The sequence below is a fragment of the Babylonia areolata genome, chromosome 8 (genome assembly GCF_041734735.1).
Source record: "Babylonia areolata isolate BAREFJ2019XMU chromosome 8, ASM4173473v1, whole genome shotgun sequence".
Classification (NCBI taxonomy): domain Eukaryota; kingdom Metazoa; phylum Mollusca; class Gastropoda; order Neogastropoda; family Buccinidae; genus Babylonia; species Babylonia areolata.
In genome coordinates, this window is record NC_134883.1 from 20,803,157 (window position 1) to 20,817,746 (window position 14,590).

A 14,590-nucleotide genomic window follows, 5' to 3' on the forward strand; every position below is an offset into this window, starting at 1 on the left:
ACTGTGCATATTTCAACAGACCTGACTGTTCTTCCGGCAAGTTTCTAACACAACATCCTTCATGCATTCAGTGTAGTTTTCTGTCCACAATGGTTAATGTTCAAATGTTCAATGTCTTTTAAGCAATAGGGAAAGAGAGGCAACAGAATCCATACCCACCCCCCGCCCCCCCCCCCCAAAAAAAAAAATTATGGAGATCAGCAGTTGTAGGGAGGTATTGTATATAGCAGAAGAACACAAAATATGTTTAATAGCATTATGTTGTGCTCTTAATTTTTTTTCAACCTGCAAATTAGACTTCCAAGAACTGATGTTTCTGACCATAACCAAAAATTGCACAAAGTTCAAAATGGTAAAGACTGGGCGCATGATACAACCTTTGAATTGTGCTTCTAAGCCTTCACCACTACGTAAAATAGAGAATCAAAGAAAGTCACTTACATCCAATGACTTCAATAATGGAACACTCTCCAGGAGGGTTTCGTATTTCTTGCGCTTCTGGAAAGCTGTTTTCAACACTATCCGCCGGAATGTCGTGCGGTCCTGCATCAGTAAGGACAGCAATTTCAGAGACAAAACCAAAAATAAATAAATAAATTTTTGAGGATAACAAATAAGCACTGGCACGCTTAAAAAAAAAAATTTTTTTTTTTTACATCCAGTCCCCACCCTGAAAAGGGTCTACACTACACAAAACTACATAAAGTCATCAGCATACACTATACAATACTACATAAAGGCATAAGCATGGTAATGATGATACATACAAAACTGCAAAGAAAAATAAAGAAAAAATGTGACAAGAGAGAGAGAGAGAGGGAGAGTGAGAGTGAAAGAGAGAGAGACAGACAGGGACATAAGATCTTCAAGTGTACAAATACAAACTTATCAATTTATGGAAACACATATCTCCACAAAATAACACACACACACACACACACACACACACACACAAGCATCGTGATCAGTATACATCAACTCAAAACTTTTCCAATGTTTGCTCCCTTCACTGTGCAGTCTCAGTCAGACCAGACTCACCAAAGCCCAGATGGTGCCACAGGAAGAAGCAATGATGGTAGCTGCTCGAGGCATGTTGTACATTAAGGCAAGCTCCCCAAAGAAGCCAGCATTGTCATAATTCCCCACATTCTTGGGTTTACCATCAACATCCACAAAGATGTCATAGGTTCCACTGCACACAATCCACACTTGCTTGAATTAACAGCTGCGCAAGCCCAATTTCAATTTTCAAATTAAATAAATTCACTCTCTCAAAAAACACACCTCATAACAGATATTACATAGGAAAAGCGAAACATATCAATTAACAATTTTTTTTTTTTTTTTTTAAAGAAGAAAAAAAAGAGCAGTTTCTCAGAAGCGCTGAGACTAGTTTCAGAAAAATCCATGGTCAATTGTTTTTATCAGTAAGTTCAAAGCTGAGACCTAACACCGCTGTTAATATGATGCTGGTATATACAGCACAGCATGCACTCAAATCAAATGAAAACATCGATAAAGTGAAGCCTTCAAGGTGTTGTTTATGTGATGCTGTTATGTCTGCGAGGTTTATTCTGTCCTGTTATTTCAGTCTTCTTTCTCATCAACAACAAAAAACACAAAATGGCACACAAAGAGTAAATGACACAGTTTCACTCTACAACACTGTATCCACAGGATTTTTTTTCCACTGGAATATGTTCAAATAAACACTCTTCAAGACACATCAGCACAGAGGCTGGAACGGCCTGGGAATCTATCTTGATGGCATATAAAAACAAGAAAGGTTGCAGATTAAAAACAAAACAAACAAAAAATCACAAGAGGAGTTTCAAAAACATGTGCAAATGCCCCTTCTGAAGCAATAAAATGACTGGCTATAGGAAGAAAAATGGAAGAGCCACTGAGTGAACAACATTTGCTGGTTTAATAGGAAAAATAATAATTAATTGAGGTACAAAAAATGTCCTTTCAGTTTCTCACATTTCACTGTGATGCAGAACAGTGCAAAGAGGAAGGTCCACTTGAGAATCACCAGCTTCATCAATGCTTATCTAAAATGGTTGTGATTCATCAAGCCAGCCCTGAATTGCTCCCCTTGTCATGAAAATCCCTGAATGATACAGACGAGGGGGTGGGGGGGGGGGACCATCAAAGCACCATCCTCCCCTACTACCGTCCTGATGTGTGTGGCTGGTTTTTAAGAGTCAGATTAAAAAAAAAAGTCTTTTGTAGTTTCGATGATCTTAAATATTCTGTGTATGCTGTTGAGATGTTGTTTGGAGAAGGAAGTGGGGGTGAGACTGATTTCAAGTGATGCAACTTTAAATATAAATTCTGCATTGTGATGTACTGGACTGCTTTTAAGTATTGGGGTTGGTTTTTATTAATGACTCACTTGTGTAAACAAAGTGAGTCTATGTTTTAACCCAGTGTTCGGCTGTGCGCGCACGTGCACGAGCGCGCACGCGCGTGCGTGCATGCGTGTGTGTGTGATTGTGTCTGTCTGTCTGTGTGTCCATGGTAAACATTAATATTGCCATTTTCTCTGGAAATACTTTGTCTGCCAATACCAAACGTGGCTTAAACATAGTATGAAAAAAAAATTCAGCTATACCAATAACAGGTTGTAAATCTCCCGAATTAAGCTGTATTTCCAAATCATTAACAGTTTATTTTGTTGAGATTCGTTCTGAAATCTGAAAATTCTAAAAACTGCTTCCCATTGAGTATGGCCTACTAGAAGGTATGTTGTGTCCGAAGACAACATGACCTCATTTTTCTTGTTCACAATTAAAAGGAAAGAAATACAAATTCTGGACAGAACACATACAGTGATACTAACTACACCATCAATGTGTCTATTGCATATAAATATTCTAAAGTGGACACTGAATTAACTGGAATGAACATAAAAAAAAAGAAAAAAGAATTGTTTCTTTCAGCCTGTTGTAGACTTGTTCGTGCAGATTCAGAGATCTACCATGTGTTATGGCTGGCTTAAAGCGATGGCAACATCTCCTTTACCACCGAAATAAAAGAATAATCGAGATATAATAAAACACACACAAAAAAACATGATTTAAACGGCGTTATTATGTCCACTACAATCACATCTATTCATTGCACGAAGAAGAAAATGTCAACATTGCTTTAAGCGTTAGATTTAGTCAAATGACATCAGATGCGCTGCAGCAGTGGGGATTAGTCTGCTTGCTTCGGAACTGAACATGCATGGTACGATCCTGCTCGCAAACCTTTTCTTTTTTTCTCCCAAGCTTATTCTATATATCATATTTGATACAGAGCACTTTTCAATGATTTTTTTAATCTCTTTTTTTTTCTCCTCATGATTCTTTACTGGATAAAGTACAAAGCACAAGTGAGTCTTGAAGGCTTTGCCTCTTGTTAAGTATTGTGATATCATTTCAAATACAGAAGTGTTAGTATTGTGATATATATGAAATGTGCATTATTTTGGTATTGTGATATATGATATGTATGATGAGCATGATGTTGTGTATGGAGATTTTCAAGTACATCTGAACATTATTTTAGTGTTTGGTGGTGGGTTTGTACGTGGGTATAAATGTTAGATTTTTCATTTTAGTATTTAAATGGATGTTTTACATGTTGATTTTTGCACTGTACAGCACAACTGAGCATGTTTTGCATGGGTAGGCACTACATAATTGGATTAGTATTATTATCATTTAAAAAAGATATGGCACAAGAGCCAAGCACACTCGCTAGTCTGTGTGGTCATTATAGAATTTAATCATCCTGACTGGTCATCCAGCCCAGTGGTCATTGTGGAATTCAAATCATCATGTCTGGTCAAGCAGCCCAGTGGTCAATACAGAATTAAATCATCTTGTCTGGTCAACCAACCCAGTGGTCAATACAGAATTAAATCATCTTGTCTGGTCAACCAACCCAGTGGTCAATACAGAATCTAATCATCTTGTCTGGTGCACCAACTTTGAGGTCAATATGGAATTTAATCATCTGGTCGGGTCAGCCAGCCCAGTCCAGTGGTCATTATAGAATTCAATCATCCTGCCTGGCCCACCGGCCTACTGGCCATTAAGGAACTTTATCATCTCGTCTGGTCCACCAGCCTTGTGGTCAATACACAATTTATTCATGCTTGTCGGGACATAGCCAGACACAAATGCAGTTGGGTAAGAGTTCAGTCTGGTGGGATGGACTGAATGCCAGAGGACATCATCTCTCTCAACAAGCATGTGCATAGACTGAAGGCAAGAGCTTAAAGATACTATCAATTCGGCCTTACACACACACACACACACACATACAAATACTGAGACAAATTCACACTGACCACTTACACTAATTTTTGACAAATGCAGCGGCAATGACAATTATAACTACAATACATAAAAAAATATATCTAATGTTAATCAGACTTCATGAGAAATTCCTGTAAAAGTGTGCACAAGACATAATTAATTTCATTACAGGTTACAAGCTTACACTTCCTACTTATACATTTTAGCTAACATTTAAGCAATCACTGACAAAAAAAGCAAAAAAAAAAAAAAAAAAAAAAAAAAAAAAAAAAAAAAAAAGCAAAAAAAAAAAAAGCAACATCTAAGGCACTTTGAGGTGTACCTACCTGTCTATGACATAAAAGTTGTCTCCGTCGTCTCCTTGGTCAATAATATGTTCCCCTGGTTGTACCTGAAAACAAAAAAGATAACTGTCCGATGTGATAATGCTATGAACACTTTAAAAAGGTTAGCATGAAGCTTTGAGAAATCACATTGTTGTAGTTATTATTGTTTTGTTTTTTAAGACAAGAAAACAACATCAAACTCCACACAATCAATTTCATTTGTAATTCTGATCATCCAGGTTCACAGTTTTATTTCATTTGTTAAACACAACTCTGCACTAAAAGTCAGTTCAAACCCATTATAACTCTTTATCTTTTCCTCACTCACATACATCTAAGAAATATACAATAAATATAAGAGAGAGGGAGACCGGGGATGGAAGGGGGTGGGGAGGGGGGGGGGGAGGTGCAGGTGGAAGTCACTTGGTTTGTTTCTCTCATGTTAATCTCACCAACAGCATGTGATATATCATGTAAATCCATAAGTAATAAAACATGGCAACCTCAATTAGGCATTGTCATGGGTTGATCTATCAGCTGCTGAGAGTAATAAAAAAAAAACACTCATAGTAACACAGAACACATGTGTTATTGTCTGGCCTCAATACCAACAGCTGAATGTATTTTATGAACCAGCGTCCTTGAATGGGCGGGAACGTGACTCCTTAATTGCAGCTGAATTAGTTTCTCTGTGTTTGTGCACCACTCTGGAAAGAAACGCTGAATATCCCTCAAAGCTAACAGGCAGGGAGATCAGTCCTGCATGTCAATGGCTATGGCATGTCAACAATTACAAAAGCCTGCCACAGTAATCCAGTTTCATTGCAAAGTGCAACTGCCTGGTATTACAGATTGAGTAATTCCTCTCCTCTCCAGAAACTCACCCCCTCCCACCTATTTATACTGATCACAAACAACAACAAAAATAGAGAAAACAAACAACAACAAAAAAACAGCAACAAAAACCAGCCCCACTTGTAATTTTGAAGCAAAACTTTTAACTCCATAAAGAAGCCCTCCTCCTGTATGCAACACTGCCACTAACTGGTAGTTTGATAATTTGTTCAGTGCCAAGTAATTATTGTGATGCAGGCAGACACAGTGGTGAATGCTGATCTGGGATTGGTTTTTTTCTTTTAACAACAATGCCTAGCTTAGCCACTGTAATAAAACAGCTCTCTCTTTCTTAACACTGAATTATAGTTCGAACTAAATGAACACCTGTGACTTGATATTCTTTTTGTGAGATTTTGAACTGGAATATTGTGAAATGGCTCATTTTCATTTAGCAAGATCTTGACCAAGTCACACCCATGTGTTATACTACATTGAAAAGCTCATTGTGATTTTGTTTTCTCCACAGTCAAGACTGCCTTCTTGATTTGTACAATTAAAAGTATCTGAGAAAGGCACTGTTTGTCGAGTGCAACAGAATGCCTTCTGATCCACCTGCAGATAAGCCACTCTCAAGAACATAATTGTTTTGCCAGAATATGTTTGGAAGACATGATGCTGCAAATGTCTCATGTTTAGGGAAATCAAATAATTTTGTTTCTTACAATGATTGAAAATAATTCACATTTGCTTGGTTGAACTGTGAATCAATCAAGGATAAATAGCGTCTATGAATTAATGAAAATCGGGAAAATCAATATTGTCAAAAAACAGTGCAACAAGGTCAACAAATCAATTCTTGAATATTCCCCACAGACAGGAAGTAAGAATTCTCCCACCCCAAACTGACTCTGACTTTTAGGTAACAATCACACATTGTGTATCATGTGTGTGTGTGTGTGTGTGTGTGTGTGTGTGTGTGTGTGTACATGCTTGTATGTGTGTTCATGTATGTGTGAACCTATGTGCATGTGTGTGAATGAGACCAATGTCGAAACTGGTGATTGACTGCAACATCTTGGTAAACAATTTTTTCAACATATTTGCTGCAAAATGAGTGCAAGAACATTGATTCTTAACATAAATGTAAAAACTGTAACCCAGTTTGATCTTCTCAATGGAAACAAAAGACATTTCTAATAAGACAGTAAACCATCTTAACGAACAGCACAAGAACTTGCAATGATATACTGGAGTAACACCTTCACTCTAAACCTGAGATCTCTCTGTCAAGAGAGCAGCCTTCTCCAACATAGATTAAAACAAAAAGGAATGAGTATGGGTTGAGTGAAGTGGAAAAGATCAGTTTCTCAAGTTAAAATAACAACTAGGGTACTACTGCTACTACCTATGAAGCATTTCTATAGCACACTCCTCCCATATTGTATAGAACTTATGTGCTTCAAGAGTAGCTGTGACATGGTGGCAAGATGAACCAAGAAAAGCACCTTATAGTGCTATCTAATTTAAGCTATGATGAGAACACACAATCAGAACATACAATATAAAAGGAATTACCGCTTTTTCAAACATTGCATCTAGTACCTCCTGCATCTGTTCCTGTGGAAAAAAAAAGAAGCAAGTTTTCAAATCAAAACAATTCACCATTTCTTACATGTATACAATTATCAACAACAACAACAAAACAAGAAAAAAGAAAAGAAAAAGAGAGAGAGAGAGAGAGAGAGAGAGAGAGAGAGAAAGAAAAAAAAAAAAGAGAAGAAGACAACAGCAACATAAATCAGTAAAAATAGTATCATGTCAATATCAGTCGACATTACACTGTGGATGATGCCAAATGAAACATTGTCTTGTATTGTTGTAACAATGATTTTACAGCAATGTGACCGACACATATGACATATCTGGCCGGCCGAAATTTTGATACAGACAGTTTGAACTCTTTTCAGCTTATATCCATCAGTGTGTTCTGGACTTACTGAGAATTCCATTAGTCTCCCAGAAACATGCAAAATGCTCATTAATGCATAAGTTTAACCCATTCCACGCTGGGGAGTTTACAGCCTTGGCAGGCTTCCATGTCACACTGATACTGAAAAAACACACAAAAGTATGTGTGGACACATCCAGAAATACTTTTGAAGTTAGTTCCCTTACCTAGGGGTTTATGAAATATGTTAGAACATGAAAACTGTTTTGATTTATATGATGAATTTTTATGACACAGCAATGCTCAGGTGCAGAGCTCAACCATAGGCTACAAAGAATCTTCATTTACTGTTTGATTTCATTCATTATATTGTCAAACAGGGCAAATTACCACAGGAGTGATGCATATTTACAAGAGAAGCTGGCTTTTTTGTCAGCCAGTAGCCTTCTTTGCACAACTTTATCTTACACTGCACTCAACTGACAGGCAATGAACCTACCTTATTTTACTGACTACAAGTACAAAGTACAAAGGCACTTTACATTTTAAAGTGCATCCTCAACATCTAAAAGAATTTCCAGTTTTAACCTCTTCAGTGCCAGACATTATTTTGGTTTGTGCTTTCTATTTGCTGAGCGGAGTTTGGTTGCAGATGATAATAATTAACAAAAAGTTCTAGCACACAAACAAGGAAAGAAAGTATTCATAACCTATATTTGAATGAACCATGTGAGATAAACAAATCTCATTTATACTTTCTAAACGTATGCCACAGACTGTTAGTGAACCTAAAAGCAACTATATGAACACAGAATATAAATGAAAACTAAAAACTACATGTGTTGCCATACCTTATGTACACAAAGTCATTAAATGATATAATCCAAACATCTGGCATTGGAAAAATGTTCAGCTCTGCATTCACTCTGTTTCTTGGCAACTGTAGTAATAACGTAATAAGTATACTATTTCTTTTTATTAGTTTTAGTTTTGCTTTTTCAAGCGCAATATTATATTTTATTATATATATATATATATATATATATATATATATAGTGTGTGTGTGTGTGTGTGTGTGTGTGTGTGTGTGTGTGTGTTTGCAAATGCAAATATGTGTAAGTGTTGGTGCTCATACAAGGATAAACACATGTTCCTAAACATTGCAGAAAAAAAGAAATGCACTCACTTGGTCCAAAGACCTGAAGAGCAGTATATTTTTGACAACATCAGCAAGTCTCTGACGTTGTATATCACTCTTTGGATGTACTACCTGCCCGTTAAAGAATATATGTCAAATATGAGTGCCACTTTAATTCAAAATCACATCATGCAGGAAAATTCATATACACAAGAAAAAAAGAAAAAAGGACAAATCAGTGAGTCTATATTAAATAATTTTTGTTTTTCAAAGAAGCTTCCACTGATCAAAATATTAATATGAAAAGTTACCAAAACATGATTTACACAGACTTCAAAAAAGAATTTCAAAACTGTTTAGAGAAAACTTTTCATTAATAATAATAAAATAAAAAAAATTATGAAGATAAAAATCTTCTGACCTGCTAAGGTCATTAAAAGGTAAAACAATAAACCTGAATGAAATACTGAGAAGGGGCTTACTATCATTTTCTAATTTAATCTGTGTGTGTGTGTGTGTGTGTGTGCACGTGTGTGTGTAGCGCAAAGTAATACTTCTGGCATATGCTTGTGCATGTACACACATGTGACTGATGCATGCTCTGTGAAAGCTGTGCATTTTTTATCAAACTATTAATTTAATTCATTAACAAAACAGGAGATAACAGAGAACCATGAATCAGAAAAAGAGAGAGTGAAAATCATAATTCAGCTGAGAAAAATATGCAAAAAAAAAAAATTCCTGTAGTAGGTGTACAGAAAATGAGAAATACTAGCTAAAGGCAAACTTCATCCTTGGTATCAGTGAAATTCTATTCTTAGTATCTATCAAAGCCAGCATTCACTTTATGTTAAAAAAAGAAAAAGAAAAGATATATATATATATATATATATATATATATATGTTGTTGGTTGGGGTTTTTTTTTGTTTGTTTCCTTTTTTTCCCTCAACACTTAATAATGCAAATGACCTTTCTCTCCCACCCCCTTTTCTCCCCCAAACTCTTCTTTCACCCCTCCACCACACAAGATGTATTATATAAAAAAAAAATTAAAAAAAAAAAAAAATTGGTCTGCATTCATCTCCCTTGTCTTGTTAATGTTAGTAACCCCCAACACACCCACACTCCCAACCTTCCCTCCCAGGCCAACAAAAACCCAGCTTCAACCTGGTCCCCTTTTCCTCTACACTTACACTTGCTGAATAATGTTCACAAGACCATCAAAGGGAAAGTATTTTTATGTGCAAGCATATATCTATAAGTTATGTCCCTTGAACAAAATCATCATCTCTCTTTTAAATTAAATTTTAAAGTGAGGTGGAATATTTCACAGGTGTGATTTGACAGAAATCATGTTTTATTTTCACTCCCTATAAATAGAATCTAATAACTTTACAATCAAGGGTAATTTTTCTTAAGGCTTTTTTCAAAGGATTTATAAAAAGCATGTTTTTAATAAGTTAGAAAAAAGAAAATGAAAAAAGAAGAAGAAAAATGGGACTAAAGTCTTTATATGAACCCTACAATCACTGACATAACCAGGATTTATGAAAAAGTTACATCTCCCATTAACTTATGTAAGTTTATTATTTTGAAAAATAAATGTTGTGATATCAATCAACAGAGAATTGAATACATGCAAAGATTAACATCTACTGAGAAGTTTATACACACAACATTTCCACAGTGCACAAAAAAATTGATAATATTCTATTTTCAATTTCTCTTCTTTGATAAAAAATGAAGGCTGTTGAAAACTGATTGCAAAATGTGGCTCAAATCTGCCAACAAATGCTGTCTTTTGTCATAAAGCATGACTTTCACGTCTTATTTCTGATCCTGAATCAAATTTCATGTCTGGAAAGGTCTTATCAAAATTCACTATCCTTCAAAGTTTGGTTGCTTAAACAATTTAGTGTAACACTAACAGAGATAAGGTTCCATTTATCAAAGGCACACAAACTGATGGGCACATATAAACAACTGAATCAAGGGAGTGAATAAATGGAGAAATAAAACAGCAAAACTGGCCATTTAAGTCAAAACAAAAAATCACCTTTGCCTCCCCTCCATCTTCATCTGTCTCTGGATTGTAGGCTTCTGCTGATACTGGAAGAGGTTTAGAAAAAAGAGATTACTAACAATAATCCCTTATTGAAATCATCAAAACCGACAATGTTTAATCCCCCCCACCTCCTCCCCTCCCACACACACACACACATTCCCCCTCCTTTAAGCTTCTGAATAGATTCACCAAGAACATATTATGTATGAAAATACCACAAGTAAAATTTATGTGTACTTCAATTAAGTCAAGTGTTACAACATACCACAGATCAGCATAAAAGAAAGCAGCATTACCAGTATAACACTAACAGAATACATGCATGCAGAAACTATGAAATGTGATTACAATCAGCACTGATTTTAAGAATATTGTTGATTGAGTTTTGAAAATTGTTGGGAGCTACATCTGTTAAAAAAAAGTATATCTAAAATCCCAGACAAGTTATTCAAGCAGATCATAACCACTTTAAATGCACATGATGAAACAAACTGACCTCGTCTCTTGAAGTCCGAATAACATAATTCATTTCAACCATTTTTTTAAAACATACTTGTACTTGTCAAATTATGCAAAAATCTGTCAGAAATGTACAACTGTAGTTGTCAAATGTATTAATTAACAAATCTGTCAGAAATGTACAACCAATAGAAATTACTGTTCATGCAGAAAATATTTTGATCTATTCCTACAACTAACAATCTCTGAAATTTGCAAGAAGGGGGTGTCGAATCAAAGCTATTGCTGTCACTTTGGAAAGGAACAATGTATGTGTTACTAAATTTCTTTATTGACAGTGTGCTTTGAAACAAGGTATTAAAGTAAAAGTGATCAATTATTTTTAGTTTTGAAACTATGCTGCCACTATAAATCTAAACTGAAACTAGTCCTACAGGTTGCAAGAAAATTGCCAGGACTGGACAGATGACTAACTGATCAATATGTATGCCTGTCTGAGATTTTGACTGTGAGTAAACAAATAAAATACATCTGGTTACTGTTTGTCTGACTGAGAAGACAAAAGCTGAACTCACCTGATTTTCGTCTGTTCAAAGTTGTTGGTGGCGGTTCTGGAAACAAAAAATAATGACCAAAAAATATGATTAATATTCAATTTAAGGGAAATCGCATGAGATAGAGAGATTGATTGAGAGAGAGAGAGAGAGAGAGAGAATCGCAACGTGGTCATACATTCTTGCCACCTTTCACTCACATCCGACTCGCTGTCGGAGTACGCAAAACTGTCGTTCGACAAACAAGCAGGCTCACCAATGTCAACATCACTACCGCACTGATGAAAATCATCAAGAGAGACTCGACAACTTTTTGTTTCTTTTTGACCATGTACATCCGACATCCTCGTCCAATCCGCTTAAATAATTTGCTGCAAAGTGCACAAGTTCCGCGTCTGGGGTCCTTTCCCGTCTGGTAACACCGCGCCAGTGAAGTTGTGCAGCAAATCTGACTGAGAAGGAATTATGTCAACTCATCCTTGATCAATGAAAATATTTTTCACACATCATGAAGCCCGTCTTCACTTTCCTAGCAAAGCACATCACCGCCCGAAAATTAAGCAACCAACTGGAACAGTAAACTAGTTGCTAAGATCGGAAATCAAAAGATGCCGTAGATCTGCATTTGATGCCAGCTCCTCTGAAGAAAAACAAAACAAAAACGAACCTCATCATTCGCAGGTGATATTGTAGTTCGACAGAAAGACGTTCAAGTAATATGACTACAAAAGAAGGAAATAAATTCGCATGAAATGATTTTCAATCGAAGATGAAAACGGGAAGCAACATTATTTCTTTATTATCCTTTAATTAGCGCACTATATTTGGATTGCGGAAAAATGTGGTGTCAACCGGTCAGACGTCCAAAATAAAGTTCCGTATCTGAACAGATGATTGGCATCAAACTGTTCACATCGAACAACATTATTTTGTAACACATGGATGCCTCGCTACAGTAATCACAAAGATAAGAATATCGACTGATCTTGGCAATACACAGAAACGATGAAAACTTGGGAAGCCGCTCTGATGGAATCGACGATGAAGTGTATGAATTTATCACTCAGGGTTCTCTTTACATGCAAAATTCCATGCCAAGATGGATAGCCGAGGCACAATAATCATATACATGAAAGAAATATCTTATGACTGACTGGTTATTGAATATCTTCAAACTTTCCATGGCGAGGAACAAAGTACAACTTTACTCTGCCACGTTCCTTGTAGTCTAAACTTTGTCAAGGGCTCGCGTGTTTGAACACACCTGCTGATGCTGACAGGAGCTGAGGTCTACGAAATTTCAAAAGATGCTAAAAAAAAATGTATCAGTTTACAGTCCCAAGTGGATTTAAAAATAATCACACGTGCACGCCAGCAACTTGCATTCAAAAGCATGCTTGTGAGAAGAAGTAAAAAAAAAAGAAAAAAAAAAGTGAAATAAAACCAACATGCCAAAATAGCCCCAATCTAAGTCAGACAACGCTCGATCCGTGTCCCTTGAACCACTGACCAGATCTAATGCAATACATTCTTGATTTGAACCCTGCATGTCATAATAAAAAAAATGTATATGGCTACACACGGTAACCTCTTCATTTTTTTTTTTTTTTTTTTTTTTTTTAAGTAGATCTAACTCTTCTATTAATTGGGCGAAAATTTGCATTTGATTTGTATTATTAATTTCGCGTCCAAAATAGTTTGTTTTTCGTTCTGAATATTAGTCTCTCTAAAAGAAACACTGGATCCCCTACGAAGAGCAGAGACTACGTCGTCAGGCTTCCAAACGCCTTCTAACATCCCAGGAACAGTATATACATACGTGACTGGAACGTCCTGCCCTATGAGAAGACTGTCGATGCCCCAATCTGAATTCGTTCGGAAGGTACACACACACACACACACACACACACACACATGTGCCTCGCTAATCATCACTATACTTAAGCTAGCAGCCCATACTTTTGAAGGCAGAATGAATAATTATCAAGTTAATTGCATGTGGTTTTCACGTTTGATCTGTCTGCTGCTCCAACGGAAGTGCATGTGCTTCTCGTTCTTCGCCAAATAAGAGCATTTTGCAGATCAAGAGTTAGGCAACATTTCAAAATAAAATCCATTAAAATGCAACCTTAGAAAATCAGAACAAAATAGGCATTCAGGTCTTGAACCTGACGCAATCAGTTGTGCTGACACAAGAAGTTTGAAGGATGAAATGCCCCCCCCCCCCCCCCCCTCCTTCACGGTTTGAATAGGTTGTATACACTACATGCAACAAGATTTGATTTCAATCATCAACTGATTAATCTCATCAAATTTTGTTTCGTCTATAACGGTTCCAGTCTGACTTAAAATGTTTAGGACATCTATGTGGATACAGCTCTGCAAGGTTCGTAGCACGAAACTACTACAGAGTACAGTCCACGCATTAATTCTGTCTTCGCTTTGATCCTAGCGCTTTGATAAAAAAAGCCATTTGGTATATTAGAACATCTGACAGTTCTGAAGTCTGTTGATAATACGGTTGTATGCCAGGTTTCGTCAAAATCACACGCTTTTTGTGTGTTTGTTTATGTATAGTTTTTTGGGTTTTTTTTCTTCTCTCCTTTGTTGGTTAACAAGACAGCATAAAACTAATATAACTAAAAGACATCCTCTTCTGTGCCTGTGGGCGTCAGCAACCTCGTTTGGATGAGTGGGCTTTCAAGAATATTCACTACATATTTGTTTTGTTTGTTTTTTCGTTTTTATATTACCAGCCATTTGGCAGTCATACGTTTTTGTTGTTGTTGTTGTTTTGTTCTTTTTGGGGGGGTGGGGTGGGGTGGGGGTGCTGGTAGTGGTGGTAGTGGAAAGGTTAGAAGGAAGGGCGGAAGGCTATCAATTATTATGGAGGTCGTTTTTTTCCCCCCACCATATCCACGAAAGCTGATGCAAAATTACAGGTCATCA

General features: G+C 36.4%; 1 protein-coding gene across 4 annotated transcripts in view; it reads right to left on the minus strand.

Annotated features, from left to right (window-relative positions):
* The window catches only part of LOC143284644 (cAMP-dependent protein kinase type II regulatory subunit-like), a 66,522-nt gene that overhangs the window by 16,729 nt on the left and 35,203 nt on the right, over positions 1-14,590 (minus strand). For all 4 annotated transcript variants that reach the window (XM_076591524.1, XM_076591523.1, XM_076591522.1 and 1 more), the window contains exons 3-9: positions 11,663-11,698; positions 10,620-10,672; positions 8,611-8,694; positions 7,052-7,093; positions 4,640-4,704; positions 1,039-1,192; positions 442-543 (exon numbers count right to left, since the gene is read on the minus strand). In XM_076591524.1, the coding sequence (XP_076447639.1) occupies positions 442-543; positions 1,039-1,192; positions 4,640-4,704; positions 7,052-7,093; positions 8,611-8,694; positions 10,620-10,672; positions 11,663-11,698 (536 nt within the window). The remainder of the gene's footprint in view (positions 1-441; positions 544-1,038; positions 1,193-4,639; positions 4,705-7,051; positions 7,094-8,610; positions 8,695-10,619; positions 10,673-11,662; positions 11,699-14,590) is intronic.